Source organism: Vulpes lagopus, chromosome 5 (genome assembly GCF_018345385.1).
Source record: "Vulpes lagopus strain Blue_001 chromosome 5, ASM1834538v1, whole genome shotgun sequence".
NCBI lineage: Eukaryota > Metazoa > Chordata > Mammalia > Carnivora > Canidae > Vulpes > Vulpes lagopus.
In genome coordinates, this window is record NC_054828.1 from 104,240,545 (window position 1) to 104,261,601 (window position 21,057).

At 39.1% G+C, this 21,057-nt stretch overlaps 1 protein-coding gene across 1 annotated transcript in view; it reads left to right on the forward strand.

The window, feature by feature from the left end:
- Positions 1-4,544: 4,544 nt before the first annotated feature.
- Positions 4,545-21,057, forward strand: part of PRKD3 (protein kinase D3) — an 86,108-nt gene continuing 69,595 nt past the window's right edge. The window contains exons 1-2 of the mRNA XM_041756645.1: positions 4,545-4,714; positions 12,701-13,655. Of these exons, the coding sequence (XP_041612579.1) occupies positions 13,368-13,655 (288 nt within the window). The 5' untranslated portion in view covers positions 4,545-4,714; positions 12,701-13,367. The remainder of the gene's footprint in view (positions 4,715-12,700; positions 13,656-21,057) is intronic.

Consider the following 21,057-nt stretch of genomic DNA (forward strand, 5'->3'; position numbering starts at 1 on the left):
AGGGATTCCTGTGTCATTTAAACATGTCACTATTATCTTAAATTTCCCTTCACAGACTCAAGCTTATTAACTTTTCTTTCTCTGTGCTGCCGGAAGATGTGGTCCTGTAAAAAGCTCTCTTTTAATGTGAATAATAGCTAACATTTACTGAGCATTCACTTGTGAATTTTTAAAACGGTCTTTCATGTGTTATGTCATTTAGTTCTTACACAACTCACAGGGTGAGGAGTGCTATCATCCAAGGTAACTGATGCTGAGATGGAAGCTGCCTGAGGTTGCTGTGCCCATGTTCACCCAGCTGTTCATGGCAGAACCATGATACATACCTGGGTGGACTACCTTCAATATTCACTGCACGTGTGGTGCACTCGGGGCATCTCTTCCTTCTCACAACCCTGTGAGGGTACATAATCATCTTTCCTCATTTCACAGGTAAGAACATCAATTCTTCAATGAGATTGAGCAACATGCACCTGCGACACAGCAGAGACTAGGTTGGATTCTGTCTTCTGAGTCCCACCATAACCATTTCCTTCTAACTAGTGCCCCAGGGCTGTGGCAGTTTCCAGACTGTGAGTGAGGGAGCCCACTTGTCTAACTCTTTTGCTTTGGCCAGTGTTGGCATGAGAATTAGTTTTACTACTGGCTCCCTGTCCAGGTTCATAGCACTTTTGTTCTCTTTCTCAGTTGGTGTTTAAAATAAATGATAATCAGTCTACAGTGTTTCAAAAGAGAGGTTTTTGGAGCACCTGGGTGGGGTGGCTCAGTCAATTAAGCATCTGACTCTTGATTTCAGTTCAGGTCATGATCTCAGGGTTGTGAGATCGAGCCTCCAGGTTGAGCCCCAGGACAGGATCAGTGCTGCTAAGCATGGAGCCTGCTGAAGATTCTCTCTCTCCCTCTGTCACCCACACATTCACACACACACACACACACACACACACACACACTCTCCTCTCTCACAAAAAGAGGTTTTTAATTAATATTAAATAAAAATGAAATCCAAAAGCATATTTATGCATAATTTTGTTCTTTTGGAGACACATTTTGAAACCACAATGATACACAGAAATTACTGGGAATGAGCAAGACAATTGTTTTTTTTATTACAAATTACCTGGATATTAAATTTTAAGGACACTGTATGAAATCTGAGGTAGTGTATATTCAGTGGCCTCTCCCTTTAGTTACCAGATTTTTAAAATCCTCCTTTTAGTTGAACTATCCCTACCACAATTCTTTGATTACATTCTGTTATATATTTGTAGATATTCATGTTTATTTATATCTACAAATATATTTATAATATAGTATACAATCAAATGGTAAATTATATAAAACTAAATATAAGTGCATATAAAGAAAACGGAAGGGGCTATGTGTAATAAATAAAGCTATATAAAAATGGATGAATGCGCCTGGCTTAGAGCTGATGTTCAGTAAATGGTAAATATTACTAGCTTTTATATACAAGCAGAAGACCAGGATCTTCTACAAGTTTAGTAGTTTTTTTATTATTTTATTTTATTTTTATTTTTTTAGGACTAGAATATCCCAAACTCCTTTTTTTTGGGGGGGGGGGCTAACATTTCATGAAATCTTTAATGAAACTGGGGGAGGGGCACAAACAGAAGGGCGGGGCAATGGGGACAGGCCTGGGGGCAAGGGGCACAGGGCTGCGTAGGGCAGGGGGCTCTCCTCTTCCCTGCAGCAACCCTCCCTCCATCATCCCATAACAAAATGTGATAAATAACATGAAAATTATCTATCAAGGGCTATAAAAATCCCTAACAATTACTGAGAGCCTGCAAATCAGAGAAGACAGTTCTAAGGATTTAACAGTTCAAGCTAATCTAGAGGGAGACTAACTAAATCTTTTACAGTTATCCAGATGTGTGAGATGGAGGGTCTGGATTAGGGTAGTGGCAGTGAAAACTAAGGAAGGTCATTTTAAAGGATATATAAAGCATGTCTCTACTGATTAAGATAATAGATACTAAAGCACTTTTTCCCACAACTGTTTTATTAACTCTGTAGTGACACACAAAAAGTTTCTGAATTTTTCATCTATGTTTCAACATCATAAAAAACCCCCACAAAAACAAAATAATTCTTTTAAGTAATCACATTCCATAAATTAAACCCAGCTGAAGTTTTAAAATAATGAGCATTTCCTCTAGTAGAGGCCTTAGTGAATCATGTTTTTCTCTGTTTAGGATTCTGAATCAAGTAGCTCTGCTCTCTTAAGTCACAAGTGTTGATTCTCTTTGTATCAGGTAAACATCTGAATGATTGTGTTGTATGTCATTAAGGACAAGTGAAGCCAGGGAATGTGGGACAAGATTTGCAACTATAGCCCCAGAAGAGAAGAACTGTAAGCTTCCAGTTCTCATAAACCACCACAAAGAAATAAAATCTTTTCCATCATGGTCATTCTGATTATATTTTCTCTCAAGGCTAAAAAAAATCTCACATGGTAATACATTTACTTATTAAACCAATTCTTTATCACTGTAATGCTTTGGGAATAGGAATAAAACATCTTTAAAAAATATTGAGGAAATTGTAGTTCATATCAAGCAAAAAATTATAGGTACAGGGGGTACCTGAGTGGCTTGGTTCTTTAAGCGTCTGCCTTCGGCTCAGGTCATGATCCCAGGATCCTGGGATGGAGCCCCACATTAGGCTTCCTGGTCAGTGGAGAGCCTTCTTCTCCCTCTCCTTCTGCTGCTCCCCCTGCTTGTGTTCTCTCTTTGTCAAATATATAAATAAAAATCCTTTAAAAAATTACAGGTACAAAGATAGTCTTTTGCTAAAATGTATTGTTGAAAGATTCATCTAAAGTGCAGGAGACAATTTTATTTTTAAAAAGAGAAGCAGAGCAGCAGAAATGCAATGAATATGTATATTCTCTCTCACACACACAAATCCTTAAATCTCTGTATAGTATCAGCTTGATTCCTTAAGAAAAGTTACTTCTAGGAAGAGTAATTTCTGTCTCTTTAAGGACCACGAGAGAAAATGGAAGTCACTAGTGAGATGGGACTGGCTGTAAACTGCTCCAATGAGGTCCTGGGAATCTTGCTGAGAGAGACTATTTGGGGCTGGACTAAAATGTTTGTTGGGAAGTGGAAGGAAGAAAAAGGCAAAGTTAGGTAAGGGCGTTCTTTAAAAAGAATATAAACGAGTGGATTTACTTTCAATTTTAAAATAAAACAATAGCAGAACAAGACTAAATATAAAATATTAGATCGAATTAGATGCATATTACTGGATATGGGATATTTAGCAGCTTTCACTTCCTGAGAATATTTCAGAAATGTCTTTTCTAAGCAATAGCTTCAGAGTAGGTCAGAGTCATACACAATTTCACTTGCCCCATCTTTAATACAAATTATTTTAAAATTCCCATTTCTGGGCAGCCCCGGTAGCCCAGTGGTTAGCGCCGCCTTCAGCCCAGGGCGTGATCCTGGAGACCCAGGATCGAGTCCCGCGAGGGGCTCCCTGCATGGAGCCTGCTCCTCCCTGCTCCTCTGCCTGTGTCTCTGCCTCTCTCTCTCTCTGTATCTCTCATGAATAGATAAATAAAATCTTTTTAAAAAATAAGTAAAATTCCCATTTCTTAAGTTTAAAAACAAGAACATCTGTTAAGATTGATGACTTAGTATAAAACGGAGGGACCCACTTAGCTTTCTTTTCTCTCAGTTCTCAGAAGCTGCCTTAGACCACTGCTTGGGGATGGATGGATGGTTGACAGTAGCCCATCCAGTTTGTCTCAATATATTTCACTCAAGTATTTTGGAGATAAAATCTTGACGGAAGGAGAACTAGGTCGTTTCTGGGACCGTAACTGTCCGCGGGTCAGGTTTTCCTCTTACCTAGTTATAATTTATCACATTGAGGGTCCCCCCCCCAGGTCCTCATCCCGATACCCGACCCTCCTCCTCCCCGGGCCTTGTTACCCTTGCTTCCCTGGACGTGGCAGCCTAGGGTCGTGATTCTTGACTGCACTTCACTTTGATGGGAAGGGGACACATGCGAGTTGAAGGACGGACGACAGGAAACACAGAACACCGAGAGCAGCCACTTCGGTACCCTCCGCTCCCACGAAGGGCTCAGGAGGTCTGCGCCTCGCCTCCGCTGCGGAATGCCCGGGGCTCCGCGGTGCCAGGCGGCCACCTGGAAGGCAGGCCCGAGGGAGGAAAACGTGGGGAGCAGGGAGACAGGCTCTCGGGGTGCCCCGTTCAAGCTGTCACCTCTTGGTTCTTGCCACCGGGGCCTCCGTCAAGAGCGGACGACAAAAGACAAAAAGGCAACGACGGGGCTCAAGTGCCGTGTGTGACTGGTTTAAACGCACGGTCGCGCCCCGCTCCGCCGCGGCCACGGAGACGCAGGGACGTCCGCGCCCGCTGAGCTCCAGCTGCCCTGCACCGCGCAAAGGCACAGCGATATCCCCGCGCGGCTCCCACCCGCTCGGGCCCGCCCGGAAACTACAGCTCCCGGCAGGCCCCGCGCCGGCCGCGCGCCCCCGCCCCGCACGCCCCGGCCCCCCGCCCCCGGGCCTCAGGACGGGACGGGGAGGAGGGAGGGAGGGAGGAAGGGGCGCCAGCGGCTGGCGGGATCCTGCGAGGCGCGTGAAGCCTCGCTGGCGCCTCGTCTGGACTCCAGACGCTGGCGGCCGCGGAGTTTCTCACGACTGGGGGAGCCCGCCTCTGTAAGTAGTCGCCTCAGGGGGCGCGGATCAGACCCTGAAAAAGTTATCGTCGCCGCGGCCGCCGCTTTGTTCTCGCGGCCCGTCGGGTGAGGCGGCGGCGGCGGCGGCGGCGGCCCCTCCCCCACCCGCCCGCACGCGGCGGCGGCGGCGGCGGCGGCGGCGGCGGCGGCGGCGGCGGCGGCGGCGGGACTCGGGCCCCGCGCGGGGCTGGGCGGCGACCGCCGGGGCTGGGCGGGAAGTTGGCGGAGCGCGAGGCGGGGGGAGCGGGCGGGGGGCGCCGCGGCGAGCGGGGGGCGCCGGCGCGGCCGCCCGCTGGGGCTAAGTTCCGGCGTGGGCGCGGAGGCCGAGTTGGGTCGGCGCTCGGCGGGCGACCACCGCGCGCGGCCGCTTCGGGAGCCGGACCCGGAGAGTCGAGCTGCAGAATGTGGGATGAGATGAGCCTTCTGCTGCTGCTGCTTCTTCTTTTTCTTTTCGTTTCATCACTTCGTGTTGTAGCCTTCTCAGAAGGAGTGAGTAAATGGTGCTTAGAGCGTGAGCCCCCACCCCAGTTTCCTGATTGTGCTTAGTTTTGCAAGTTGCAGCCTTGCTGTGGAGTGAGCTGTTCTCACCCCCGGGCAGGATTTTCTTAAGATGAAACGCCGAGGAGCGCGACTGTTTGTTGGAGCAGTAACAATAACCACATACTACTTACTGGCCGATGGCCTGTTGGATATTTTATCTGAAATCCTCTCGGTCAGAAGCGTAGGCCTTGCCGACAGCGCTCACGAATATGAACCAAGCGACAAGCCCGTGGGAGACCTGCAGACTTTTCCGTACACAGATTGATGGCTTGGACCTAACTGTCTCTTCAACCACACCCATCCCCACAGGAAATAAGATATCGGTGTCATCTTTGATTAGGAAGGATAAGTTACACCCTGAACTACTATTTTGTACGACCCAGCTTTAATGAGCTGTGGCCGCAAATGAAACAAAAACTTTTTTTAAAAAATGCCTTAATCCGTACTCTGGGAAATGCTGTATTGTATTACTTGTCGCTACTTCTACTCTGTACTGAATATTGCAGTTCTGAACCAACATTTTAGCGACTGTGATTTTTGCTCAGATCGAACTTACATGCCAACGTCTAGCGCATCGAGGGCAGGGAATACCTACCTCTCGGTTTGCTACTGTGGACATCCATAAAAGTTCCCCGAGCTAGCTAGCTCTCCACTTCTAAGTTTTATTTTATTAAAGAACCTTTTTTTTTCTTCCTCTCCCGTTAGGATCTGAATTGAGAGCAAGCCTGAAAATTCAGCCGAAAAGAAGTTTCAAGTTTTATAGTAAAAGCATTTTAAACATGTCACAGAATCTTTCATGTTAGGTTTTGGTTCAGCAGGTAACATAGATGTATGGTAGACCTGATCAGATAAGCTGGCGGTATTTAACAGGCCAGTTTCCATACTAAGTTCTATAGTTCGGTGGATAGCGTTTCGCTTTTTTTTTTTTTTTTTTTTTTTAAGATTTTATTTATTTATTCATGAGAGGGAGAGAGAGAGACAGACAGAGACAGGCAGAGGGAGAAGCAGGCTCCATGCAGGGAGCCTGATGTGGGACTCATCCCTGGACTCCAGGATCACGCCCTGGGCGGAAGGCAGGTGCTAAACCGCTGGGCCACCCAGGGATCCCCCAGCATTTCACTTTTTAGGATGACTCACATTCAAGATGTTGACTGATATCCTGAGACTAATTTTTTAAGCAATCTCAGGTAATAATGAGTCTTTTAGATATGCAAAGCTTTCAGTTTCAATAGATGACCTCTTTAAAAGAAATTTCTCTCAGGTAGTTTTTAACTTAACATTGGCATATGCAAAAAAAGGCTTTAATAAATCAAGCCTTAGGACTTTAAGGTTTTAAAATTACATTGGAATTGAAAAAAAAATCTCATACGGAAAAAAATGAATTTAATGGTCATTAAATGGACTTTTAAGGGACATTTTCTCATTTTTAAAAAGACTTTCTAAAATAGATGAAAATATTACCATATTGAAATTAGTTGCTCATTTTTAAAAGAAACTACTTTTACAGAAATGGCTATGTGGGGAAATTATTTGCTAGTACAGATTTTTATTTGATTTAATAATCATTCTTATAGTTCACAATCTTCTGTGCTGGTAGTACTTTGAGTCTCTGATTATGTAATTTAAATTGAACTTGTATGTGTGCCTCTTTGGAGCAGTGGGAAAATTTGAGATGATATACTTAGGAGATGTTTTAATTTTGATTTTAGTACAGAATAAAAATTTTTTCCACTTGTGTGGTTTACAGTGACATTGTATGAGAAATTGCTCATTGGCTGCTCATTGGCTGTTAGCCAGTCAAATTTCTCAGATATCACTGGGCAAAGAGAGGCGATGAAGGTTCATCAAGCCCAGCATAGATTCATACAGCATTGCCAGATTGGCAGGCTGTAATCTTATTAATGGATAAACTTTTCACTGCCTGAGCAGAGAGCAGACATGGTGTGTTCGCTGTACTCTCTCTGAGAGTGGAAGGTCTGAGATTTAAATGTCACTAGTCCAGATGAACAGAATTTTAGCAGCAACAATTTAGTTGAATGCTTAGCTCTGAGGAAAAGTATTATATTAATCTAAGGAAACAGTTATATTTTGAAAATCTATAGATGTCGGGATTGCTACAGACTATGAATTTAAAAAACCAACAAAGCCATTTGAATTGTTAATACAGTATACAATGTAAAAGCAACACTAAGATTATTAAGCCAGGTCAAGCCTGTATCAGGGCAAAACATAGACATTGACTTCGGGACACTAAGAATTGCTCTGAAAAAGGCCACATGCTTTTTTACATGTTAAAAAAAATACACGTATATATCAAATCAACAGGAAAAAAAAAAAAAAAGACCATTCATTCATTAGTGTTCCTAGCACACAAAACTAAATCGAACCACTACTGGTAGGGAGTCATGGTAGATATTATGCTAGTCTGAATAGGAAAAGCGATTTACCTCTTTAGTCTTTACTGATTACCAAAAGGACACTGGCTACACTAAATAATGAGCTTCCTTTTGAAGTGTCTAAAAACTGGATTTGTTTTGTCTTCCTGGAATCCTCTTCCCTCCTCTCTCTCCTTCCCTGACTTCTATTTATCCTTTAGGTCTTAGCTTATTAAGCACACTTCCTTAAGGTCACCTTGTGTGAGACCCCAGCTGAAATTAGATCCTTTAAGTATACTTGTCATATCATTTTTCACAATTTGTAGTTAATTTGCTATTTTTGTGTGTGGTATTTGTTTAATGTGTGTGTCCCACATCACTCTGTAAGCTCCAGAGAGAGCAGTGTCCATGTATGTTTTGGTTACTGCTGTATAACCACAGTGTCTCGAATAGTCTGGCATATAATAGGCACCCAGTAAATGTTGAAGGAAAATGCTTTTTGAGTTTCTAAGTAGAGGCTTTGCTAAGTTAGGAGATATGTACATGCAGGAGGGAGATAAGGGATTGGGAGAGAAAGGTGGATCACCTTGTGATGTTTCCATAAAGTGACAAGGCCTTTGTTTTACCTTGTCTGTAGTAATAGGGCAGGTTGGGCTCAAGATTCTTTTTTTTTTTTTTTTTTTTAAGATTTTATTTATTTATTCATGAGAGACACAGAGAGAGAGAGAGAGAGAGGCAGAGGCAGAGACACAGGCAGAGGGGGAAGCAGGCTTCATGCAGGGAGCCCGATGGCGGGGGAGCCCGATGTGGGTCTCCAGAATCAGGCCCTGGGCTGAAGGCGGCGCTAAACCGCTGAGCCATCCGGGCTGCCCCTCAAGATTCTTTTAATGTTTCATCTTTTGTTTCCATTCAACAGTGGTGATGGATTATGTAAACTCATTTGGATGGGATATGTGACAGAAAGCTCCCCCAAAGAGTATTTGAGATGTTCCAAATAAACATATTAATTGGCGTTGGTGGTATAGTGGTGAGCATAGCTGCCTTCCAAATAAACATATTAGAAATGCTTGCCAATTGATAGCTGTTAGAAACAAACATATCTCGATACAGTTTATAAATTAGTAATTGTCTTGTCTTAGTTTCCTAATTGAAACATAAAGACAAAATAAGTTAGTTACTAGATTTTTTTTATACTAATGTTAATATTTTTCAGCCTACATCCTACTGCATCTTACCCAGCAAATCAGGGTTCCATAAAATAAAAGGAGAAAACAGATGGTTTGAGTGGGCAGAAGCTAATATGACAGCTCATTTAGTTTCTTCTATTTGTTTTCGTGCTGCCACTTTAAAAAATCTTTTTTTATACAAAATTTCCAAGATGTAAAATTTATGTAGCTGATTAATAGTTATCAGTAGTTCTGATAAATTGGTCGATTGCATTATTAGACAGTTACTATTATTTGGCTAATATTAACAGGTATAATAAAATGAAAATTTAGGGCAGCCCCGGTGGCGCAGTGATTTGGCGCCGCCTGCAGCCTGGGGTGTGATCCTGGAGCCCCACAACGGGCTCCCTGCATGGAGCCTGCTTCTCCCTCTGCCTGTGTCTCTGGCTCTCTCTCTCTCTGTCTATGAATAAATTTTTTAAAAAAATGAAAATTTAGTGGGAAGACATCCATCGAAAATAAATTATTACTGAACACAGCGGTGTCTTGTATTTTGAAGTATTTAACCTAAATACAGTATCATTTGTATTTTACTACCTTTTTTTTTTTTTATCACAGTTTAGCTTTTGAAACTACTAGAGTCAAGTATGTTAAGTAGCTCATTACCTCAGGAGGTGGAGGGAAATAGTAGAAAGAACATGGGCTTTGCAGTCAGGGAAACTTTAGTTTGAATCCCAGGTTCCATCTCATATTAGCTGTGAGCAAGCAACTTCTCTGAAACTCTAGTTCCTTTCCTTAAAACAGAATTAAATCTCATAGGGTTGTTCTAAGGATGTAATAAAGTATCATATCCGAATTACAGCTTTTGGCCTAAAGTAGGACCTTCATGATTAATTCTTTCATGTAATTACTATGAAAATTATTGGGACTTAATGAGCACTTAACTGTAAGCCAGGTCCTATTGAAAGTACTTTACATGCAGTAGCTTCATCCTCATAACGTCCTGTGAAGTAAGCAAGTACTGCTCTTATCTTTACTTCTCTGCAGTGATACTGAATAAAGGTGATTATTCTCCTAACACCTTTTCAAATATTTGAAGACCATTATTCTATTTAGCTTTGTTAAGCATATATTTGTCACATGACATCGTTTTAACCTTTATCTGGATGCATGCTCTTATTTTTTTTTAATCAATATAACTTATAAATGTGGAGTGTACAAATGAATACAATGGTAATGTAGGCTGATTAGCAACAGAGTTTACAGATTGATGTTGATGTGTTCTCGGTGTCCTGCGGGGTTAGATTTGCGTTGACTCTGATTCTTTTAGTCAACGATTAGCAGCCCTTGTTAATAAAATCTTAGGTGGCCTTTTAAGAAGAGCTTCTGAATGAGCTCTTCATTTCTTCTTCATTGCATAGTTAACTTTTTGAAACTAAATGTAAAGCTTTACACTCACCCTTGTTACATTTCACTTTGTTTATCCTTGATTGTATACTCTGAGGATTTTATAAGCATGCCTTCTGTGTCTTTATCTTATAAATAGTCAAAATATAGGGCCAGGGACAAAGTTCCAAGGCACATCCCCTAAACACTTTTTTCATCTGGGTTGATATAGACCAGGAAACTTCCCTGACTGCACTAACATCCAAGTCACACTCAACATATTTTCAAAAACAGCATGGAAAACCATCTTGAATACTGTTTTGTCCAGAATACACTCCCCCCCCTCCCCCGGCTTTGCTAATTGTATGATCTTGGGCAAGTACTTTAATTTCTAAGCCTGTTTTCCAGCTATAAAATGGGTTGTTGCAGAGGATTAAATGAAGTAACACACATGAAGTCCTTATCTGACAGATAGTTGGAGCTCAGTGACTGTAAGTTATTATTCTTATTTCCTGCATCTAAGAAGTCTGAAAATCATTCTTTCCAAGATCTAAATGCAGTGGATTTGGCATTATTTGTTCTGTTTGAATTCATGCTGTCATCTAGTGATTATTATATTCTTTTCTGAGTATTCAGACACCACATGTTTTCATAATCTATTTTCAGATTTGACTAAAGATTAATAATTAAGTTTATATGTCTGTGATTTCTGAAATCTTCCCCACTCTCCCAGCTCATAAAATTTGAAGCAACTCTGACCCATCTCCAGGCCCTCAGCCCTCTCCAAGATTGCAGGAGTCAGCTTTGTGATTACACTTGTTAATTGCTTTAGCAGCATAGAATGAATTGCATCTGGAAGCAAAGACTTACACTCATAAAAAGTTGTTTTAGTTTCTCTAATTCACCAGACTTGGGTTTCGGTTCTCATTGCTCTTCTACAACTTTAGTTTAAAAACTTAGGAGAAGATAAGCAAAATACAAGTTGAGCAATTCTGCCTTCTTTACGTGCTCTCTCAACCTTAACAACATCCTCTCTGAGCAGTGATTCTTTCAGTTCCTTGTTCTCTTTGACAAACAGTATGTTATTGTGGAGATACCACTTGGTAAGAAAGTATGAAACTTGGGTCCTAATTCCCCCTCCACCTCTTAATACCCATGTGATGCTGAGCATGTTGCTTTATATGCTTATGCTTCTGTTTTTTCCGTCTGCAAAAATCTATTTGTCTCCAAAGAGATAGGCATAAGGTAAAAAGTATGTAAAACATATCTAAGATGTTGAGTGCTGTCACATATAAGGTGGAGTAATATTTATTTGAATGTGGTTATAAAAGCTTTTACATTTGAACAGTTTTTTTCTAAGCCTTAGTTTTTCCTGAGCTTTCGAATTCTTGTTACTGTATCTGTATGCTTTGCTGTCCCGTTATGTTCATCCTAATTTATTTAGCCCCATTAACTACTCTCCAGAGAGTCATTCTGCAACCACTTTGGATGCTTCGGTCTTTTGGATCATTGGAATTGTTTACAGCTATATATGTAAAATTTAGACAGATCCCTATGAGTCATTTCACTTAGGCCATCAGGATCATACCTTTGGTTTGTTTGTTTTTTTTAATTTTTTTTATTTATTTATGATAGTCACAGAGAGAGAGAGAGAGAGGCAGAGACACAGGCAGAGGGAGAAGCAGGCTCCATGCACCGGGAGCCCGATGTGGGATTCGATCCTGGGTCTCCAGGATCGCGCCCTGGGCCAAAGGCAGGTGCCAAACCGCTGCGCCACCCAGGGATCCCCAGGATCATACCTTTTGTTTTGTTTTTGAACTGTCCTATTATAAACTGTGATACATTTGTAACTGAGCCTAGTGCTTTTTACTTTTAGAAAGCATTTATACTAAGATCACTTCCTCCCATGTTCCTGTCATAAATATGTCGTTCACATTATAACTGTGCATAGTATGTCCCCTTTGGCTTCCTTAGTCTTCTGAAAGAAATCTGTCAACAAAGCAAGTCACCAATCATATTTTGGCAGAATTAGACTTTCTGATATAAAAGAGAATACTCTTAATGTGTCTTTATTATGACACATTAATGTTATACATCTTTTGTATGGCTGAGTGGTATGTACTTTATTTCTATAACAGTGTCAGTTTTAACCTTCTTTTTAGTACCTTCTATTTTTTTCTTGTAGTCCTAACTCAGTTGTATATTTGTGGAATAAAAGTGTTTGATTTTCAGGTTTCAGGTATTAGTGAAGAATGTCAGGGGCTTTGTGGTGGTGGCAGTGGTGATGGTGAGCAGAAGTGTTTTCCTAAAACTATACGTACAGCAAAAGATGTCTCTGATAACTAGACCCCCCAGAATGCCCACCCATTTGGATTTCTCAGTGAGTTATAAACATGCAACCAAAACTTACCATTTAAGAAAATTACAGGGATTCTTGCAGTTTTAAAATAATGTCAAATGAGTATAAAATATTAAGAGTGTTTTTAAAATTCCTTTCAGGCTGACTGCATTTCAGAAAGCATCAACTTTTCGTCAGTGGACCCATTCGTCAAGTGAAATATGCCTGCACTGTTTTAAAAAGCTTTGTGCTTCATCATGGAAAAATTTCCTCCCCTGCCAAAATGAAAGACATTTGAGAAGGTGATTTAAGGTGTGGACATTTGAGAAAGTGCCCCATCAAATCAGTAAACCTCAAGATAAAAGTTAAATAGATTAATCCTAAACACTTATTTTTTAAACCAGGAGGATTTCATCTTAATAGAAAAACAACTTTTATTCAGTATGTATTTTCTGAGATTAAAAGAGAGAGACAAGAGTAGACTTAAAAGAAAATAAATGAAGATGGTTAGTAAAGAAGCAATGTCAACTCTTTTCTGATGACGATAATTCAGTAATGTTAAATCCTTTCCAAATCCTTGGTGGTGGTCCTAAAGACAAGACTCGTTTTTGATGGGACTGATGCTAAGGGAAGTAGGGCCTTTTTTGTATTCTACTTACAGTTGTAGAAGTTGCAGTCATTGGCATGAGTGGCTTAAAAGAGGAAATCAAATTGTTGTCAATTAAATCCAAAAGTACAGTCATTTTTTTACTGCTGTGATTTTAAAAGCCTCTTCATAACCACTGAAAAAAGAATTGACAACTCTTTTAAAAGATTAAAGAAAGGCAGATGTCTGCAAACAATTCCCCTCCATCAGCCCAGAAGTCTGTATTACCTGCTACTCTTCCTGCTGTGCTTCCAGCTCCTTCTCCCTGTTCAAGTCCTAAAACAGGACTGTCTGCCCGACTCTCTAATGGAAGCTTCAGTGCACCATCACTCACCAACTCCAGAGGCTCAGAGCATACAATTTCATTTCTGCTGCAAATTGGCCTTACACGGGAGAGCGTTACCATCGAAGCCCAGGAACTATCTTTATCTGCCGTCAAGGATCTTGTGTGCTCCGTTGTTTATCAAAAGGTACCATGCATGCTATTTATGTCAGTAGTTTTTCTCATATTGTTTCAGATACTTTTCTATAAATAATACATGCAACAGTGAGTTAACACATTTGGGTCAATCGTTTATATCCTAATTTGGATCATTTTGGCAGAGTGCTAATCGACTAGAAGCCTAAATTCTGAAATTTCAGATTCTAACAACTGGAGCTTTTATCCTAACTTCAAAATATTGCCTATTCAGTTTTTCTTTTGAGAAAGGAAGATTCATGTACAAGTCTCATTTGTTTTTAGAGAAAACAGGAGGTAGAGGGTGCAGGGCATCCAGGTGGCTTACCAAAAGGATGGGCCTCTGTCCACACCTCTTCCTAGGTGTGCTGTGTTCTGCCCTCTTTTTGTACCTTCTTCCTTCCCTTTAAGTCTTGATTTCACCTGTACTTCCATTTAATATGCAAAGACCACTCCCTCTTGCTTAAAAAAATAGGTAAATTAGTTTTGAATATGACGATATATAAATTGAAGGTGACTTTATTTTGTTTCCCTTCCTACCTCCTGCCCTGTACTATACCATTTTTTGAAGAACCTGAGCTATAAATGTCTTTATTAATCTTGATTTGATGGGTAAATGTTCTCTATTTTATATTAAAACTATATTTAAGTAAGAATTGGTTACATTTTATTTTTAATGGACTGAGCATATGTTTCAAACAAATTAGTATACTTCTTATTTTAAAAATTATGTTAAGTGAGATTGATATATTTGTACTCAGGCTCCTCATCTTACTGTTTGTGTTTTAACATCTTATGTTTTATATGATTTATTATTATCTTCTGATGTAGAAGTAATTAACAGTCTAAAATGTTATGCAGTTTGTAGAAATAGCCTGTGCCTCCTGTGTGGCAACAGTAACTTATCTATTGAAATGTGGCCTAAGGATTAACTTTGCTTTCTTAGATCTGTAGAACCATCTGCCTGTCTCTTAAGTATCTTTGCTTTTATTTTCTTTCATTAATTGTTACAGAGGTTTTTCACAAATATTTTGACTAGGTTTTTAAAGGTAAGATTTTAACTTAACTACAGTTTGTAACTTGATGTTTCCTTTTTATTTGAGCCCATAGAAATTGATAACTAATGTCTTAGTTGAGTCTGTATTATTGTTTTCAATTTTATAAAATTTCACTTCGTTCTTATATACATACAGAGTCTTATATACATACTGATTTTCATATTACCTCATCCTTAATATAGATGTGAGATGTGGGTCAGACGGATCAAACTCTTAGGAAACTAGGTTAAAAATCATAATCCATGAACAATTACAGTGATAGCAAGGAAATTGGATAGAGCTGGAAAAAAGCTAACTTAGGGTAAACTTTATATAAATATAAAATAGAATTACTGATTATAGAGCTAGCCAGCATAAAATGAGTATCATAGTAAACTGAATTTGAATCAGTATTATAATGATATAGGGATGTATTTGGCAAAAATATATAGTGTATATAGGGCGTAAACATATTACACATTATTTTTGACATTTGCTGGGATCCTAACTGTTGTTTGTGTAGTATAAAAGAGTTTTGAGCTTGAAACTAGGTGAGCTGTAGTGTTTAATTTCTGTATAACTTATGCACAAGTGATGTGACTTCTCTAGATTACAGTTTCCAAATCTATCAAATGATTGAGTTGGGACAATTTCTGGTGTGTAATTTCCAGCAGTGAGATTCAGAATCATTTAATCTAAATTTTGGTCTTCACTGCTAGAGACAGATGAAGGAGAAAGGCGTTTCAATGGATGACTTGCTCCAGGCTGAGTCCGAGAAAAATCTTAAGAGCATCAGCTTGAATTCTGAGATTTTATAGAGGTGTCTCATGGATCCCTAACTTACCTGGAGGATGGAAAAACCAAGTCAGAAGTACTTTTGTTTTTACTTTCCCTCTTTCTTATGGCACTTGTTCACTAGTCACCCATTTTCATTACTTGAACCTTGTATAGCTCCAGGTTTACTGCCAGTACTCTCATGGGCATGCCTGCATTTCTTCACTTCTATTCTTAGTAATTACATTTACCGGAACCTTTTAAAAGATAGGTTACTGATTAAATTTTAGGAAATAGATTAACCAAATGTCTCCTCCCTCAAAAAGCTTATAATCTACTGAAGGAAACATGCTCACCAGAGTAAAACATAAAGAGTAGAAAGTGAAGTTAAAGAGTGCTCTTCTCAGATAGATAAAGGATGTGGGAAGACTTCAAAATGACATTTCATTTGATACCTTAAAGAATGAGCAAGATTTCAATAATGTGGTGGGAGGTATGGAATACATTCCAGATAAAAGAATCAAGATGAGCAAAGATACAGAAGGGGAAAAGAGGAAGATTATAATAGGTAACGTTTACTGAGTGCCTGCTTCAGGAGCTTTGCATTCACTTTTTCTGACTAATCCTCACAACACTTTGTGTTCTCAAACTTTAATGTGTATGCCAATCATCTAGTGATTTCTCCTACGAGGTAGATTTGGGATGAGTAAGTTTGGGGTTGGTCTGCATTTGTAGTATACTCTTAAGTGATATTGATGCTCCTTTTCTAAGGACCTCACTGAGTAGAAAGGGTATAGGTGTTATAACTGCTACTGAATAAAGGAGGAAACTGAATTTCAGAGGCATTTAATTACTGAAAGTCAGAATTCAAACACAGGTCTTTTTTTTTTTTTTTATGATTTTATTTATTTGAGAGGGAGAGTGAGTGAGAGAGAGAGAGCATGAGTGGAGGAGAGGGGCAGAGCAGGAGGGAGAAGTAGGCTCCCTGCTCCATCCCAGGACCCTGGGATCATGACCTGAGCTGAAGGTAGATGCTTAACTGACTGAGCGCCCTGAATGCTCCCAAACACAGGTCTTTTTTTTTTTTTTTAACTCAAAAACCTGTATCCTCTTTTCACTGCACCACACTTAACTTCCTTGTGCCAAAGAAAAGTTTCCCACTTGATTCCTGTAAGAATGGAGATTTAACTAAGGTCTATGTGCAGCAATGCAACATGATCAGATTTGTGTTTTGGAAAGCTTAAATGTGTAACTAAGTGTAATATAAAGTAAGGAGATCAGGTAGGAAGCCATTATAATAAAGAATGGAACTGAAATGGGTATTGGAGGGTATTGGGAAAGTAGTGTTGGTAAAACTTGACAGCCTATTGAACATAGAGGAAGAATAAATGGCGGAGGGGCGGTGTGGGTGATGGATGGGCATTGATACTGATAACCAAAATAGAAAATTCAGGAAGAAAAGTAAGGTTTTTCTGGGGAGATAATGGGACTGATTTTTATCAAACTCTAATAAGACAGAGTTCCTGTGTTCTAGAAATTTTTAAAGATTAGGGCCCTAGTGTCTGCTGTGACTCTTGAAATTGAATAATTATTCCTCCAGAGGAATCTTCCCATCTCTGGGTTTGCAGAGAAACAAACAAGGCTGAAAAGTAATGAAAATAGCTCTTGGTTTGGAGGACCAGAGGAAAAGCTTCTAAAAGTTAGTGAAATAAGCCCTACTTTTAAATTAAGAGAGGAGGCTACCTGACCTATAATTTCATGTTAACAATATTTTAGATATTCTAAAATGTATTTTTAGTCTACCCATAATACCAAAGGTATATTCCATCTATTTTACATTTTTTGCTGTCCAGTGTTAACAATATATTAGTAATAATTGATATCAGATATAAGGAATAGGAATTTGACCTTAGGTTTAAGAATGCCATTTACAAATTTGTAACGCTTTTTAAATTACTACTGTAGAGTATGGTTTGTGGAATTCTTTAAAAGTTTTTGTAATTATTAAAGAAGGAGACATTGTGTGTGTACATGGAGGGAGATCTACAAGGTATATAGGATATATAGATAACATAGTAAGTGAAGAATAGGACATACTATGCTATCATTTTGTATTACACATGCTTACACATACATATGTACACATACATGATTTCTTGATTGTTTTTAGATGGCCTTGGAAGGAGAGAGAGTTTTCTTCCAGGAGGGTACTGGTGACTGGGGAATAAGAGTGAAAAGGAGATTTACATTTCATTTATACCCTTGTGTACCTTTTGGATTTTGTGCCTTATACATGTATTCCATATTCAGAAATAATATTTAAATATTTTTTAGAATAACAGTGCAGTGATCTAAAAGGAATGACCATTGCATTTTAAAATTATTTTGTTGGGGGGATCCCTGGGTGGCGCAGCGGTTTGGCGCCTGCCTTTGGCCCGGGGCGCGATCCTGGAGACCCGGGATCGAGTCCCACATCGGGCTCCCGGTGCATGGATCCTGCTTCTCCCTCTGCCTGTGTCTCTGCCTCTCTCTATCTCTCTGTGACTATCATAAATAAATAAAAATTAAAAAAATAATAATAATAAAATTATTTTGTTGGGTAAGATTGGATTTTATGTTGCTTTATTTTCTTTCTTTTTTTTTTTAATTTTTATTTATTTATGATAGTCACAGAGAGAGAGAGAGAGAGAGAGAGAGAGGCAGAGACACAGGCAGAGGGAGAAGCAGGCTCCATGCACCGGGAGCCCAACGTGGGATTCGATCCTGGGCCTCCAGGATCGCACCCTGGGCCAAAGGCAGGCGCCAAACCGCTGCGCCACCCAGAGATCCCTATGTTACTTTATTTTCTAGCACCTTTCAGACATTAACTAGAAATGTGCCATATAATATATGCAGTTATTTTTTTCTCTTTAAAGAGATATTTTTGTTAGGTGTTTGTCTTTAAAAATCAGATGAGATATAATTTATTTATAATAAAATTCATCCATGTTAAGATCATAAGTTTGATGAATTTTAACAGTTGTGTGCAGTTGTGCAACTATCACCCATTCAAGATATAGAACATTTCTGTCACCCCATAAGTTCCCTCTTGTACTTTTTGCAGTCTTTTCCTCATCCTCATCCTGGTCCTGGACTACCATTACTCTGCATTCTGTTACCGTGATTACATGTTTTCTAGATTTTCATATAAATGAAGTCATATAGAATGTAGTCTTTTGTTCTGCCATCTTTCACATATCTCAGTGTTTTTTGCTTTTTGCTTTTAATTCATCCATGCTGTTAGGTATGTCAGTAGCTCCTTTTTGTGGCTGAGTACTCTTCCATTGCATGGCTATACTATACTTTGTTTATTCATTCATCAGTTGATTGATATTAGAGTTTTTTCTAATATGGGGGCATTATGAATAAAGTTGCTATGGACATTATCATTCAAATCTTGATTGTAGTTACATATTTTCATTTCCTTGGGGAAATTTTTAAGAGTAACATGGCTGTATGCTTGCCAACACTTGGTATTTCCAATCTTTTTAATTTAACCATTCTGATTGGTATGTAGTAATATCTATTTGTGGTTTTAATTTGCATTTTCCTAATTACAAATAAGATAGGCTATCTGTCCATGCGCTTAATTGCCATTCACGTATTTTTTTTGGTTAAGTTCTGTACAGATTATCTTATTGAGGTATAAAAAGTTCTTTAACATTTCAGATAAAAGTTCTTATCAGATATAAAATGCAGATGTCTTCTTTTAGTCTGTGATTTCTTTTCATCCTTTCTCTTTAATCTAAATAATAGTCTAAATAATCATCATTTTAAAGGCTACTGTTAGTCATCTTGATGCATAGTAGTTTACAGCCAGTTTCTTATTCTGGTTATTTATGTTGCTTCTGATTTTTTTTTTCAGTTTTATGGAGATATAATTGATATATAAATTTGTATTAGTTTAAGGTATACAACATAATGATATATGTATATTTTGCAGAATGGTAACTACAATAAATGTAGTTAACATATATCACCTCCTATGGTTAATTTTTTTCTTGTGATGAGAACTCCTAAGATCTATTCTCTTAGCGGCCTTCAAATATATGGTAAAGAATTGTTAACTATAGTCATCTTGCTCTACATCACATTGCCAGAACTTATTTAGCTTATAACTAGGGAGTTTGTACCCTTTGAGCACTTTTACTCATTTTCACCCTCTACCTCCGGTAACCACTAATCTGTTCTGTTTCTGTAGGTTAAGTTATATGAGATTCCACATATAAGTGAGATCATACAGTAGTTTTCTTGCTCTGCTTGATTTATTTAACGTAATGCCCATAAGGTTCATCCATGCTGTCACAAATGGTAGGATTTCCTTCCTTTTGTGGCTGAATAATATTCTATTTTATTTATACCACAATTTCTTCATTCATATTTGGATGGACATTTGGTTGTTTTCATGTCTTGGCTATTGTAAATACAAAGATGCATTGACATGGAGTGCAGATAATCTATTAGAGGTAGTGATTTTGTTTTCTTCAGATATATACCCAGAAATGGAGTTCCTGGGTCATACGGTAGTTCTATTTTTAATTTTTTGAGGAATGTCCATACTGTTTTCTATAGTGGATGCATAAATTTAGATTCTCACAGCAGTGCACAAGGGTTCCCTTTTCTTCACATTCTCACCAACACTTGTTATCTCTTGTCTTGTTGATGATAGCCATTCTGACAGCCATAAGGTGATACCTCCTTGTGGTTTTAATTTGCATTTCCCTGATGTTTAGTGATAGGGAGGACCTTATCATGTGCCTGCTGGCTAATTGTATGTCTTCTTTAGGGTAAGGTCTATTCAGTTCTTCCACCCATTTTCAAATGAGATTGTTTTTGCCATTGAGTTTTAGTTCTTTTTATATTTTGGCTGTTAAACCCTTATCAGATGCATGTTTTGCAAACACTTTTCCCCCTTTGTAGTTGCCTTTTCATTTTGTTAGTAGTTTCTTTTGCTGAGAAGCTTTATAGTTTAATGTAGTCCCACTGGTTTATTTTTGCTTTTGTTGTCTTGTGTTTGGTGTCAGATCCAAAGAGTCATTGCCAAGAATGATGTCAAGGAATTTATTTCCTATGTTTTCTATTCGGAGTTTTGTGGTTTCAGGTATTTATTTCCTATGTTTTCTATTCGGAGTTTTGTGGTTTCAGGTCCTATGTTAAAGTCTTAAGTCCATTTTGAGTTGATTTTTTATGTATGGTCTGAAATAGGGGTTCAGTTTCATTCTTTTGCACATCCCAGTTCTCCCAGCACTGTTTGTTGAAAAAACTGTCTTTTCCATTGTATATTTCTGATTTTTTTTTTTAAGATTTTATTTATTTATTCATGAGAGAGACAGAGAGAGGCAGAGACACAGGCAGAGGAAGAAGCAGGCTCCATGCAGGAAGCCCAATGTGGGACTTGATCCCTGGACTTGGGGATCACGCCGTGAGCCAAAGGCAGAGGCTCAACCCCTGAGCCACCTAGACATCCTTTCCTGGTTTCTTTCTGAAATTCTGTCAGAAATTCATCGACCATATGTGCATAGGTTTATTTCTAGGCTCTCTGTTCCATTGATTTATATGTCCATT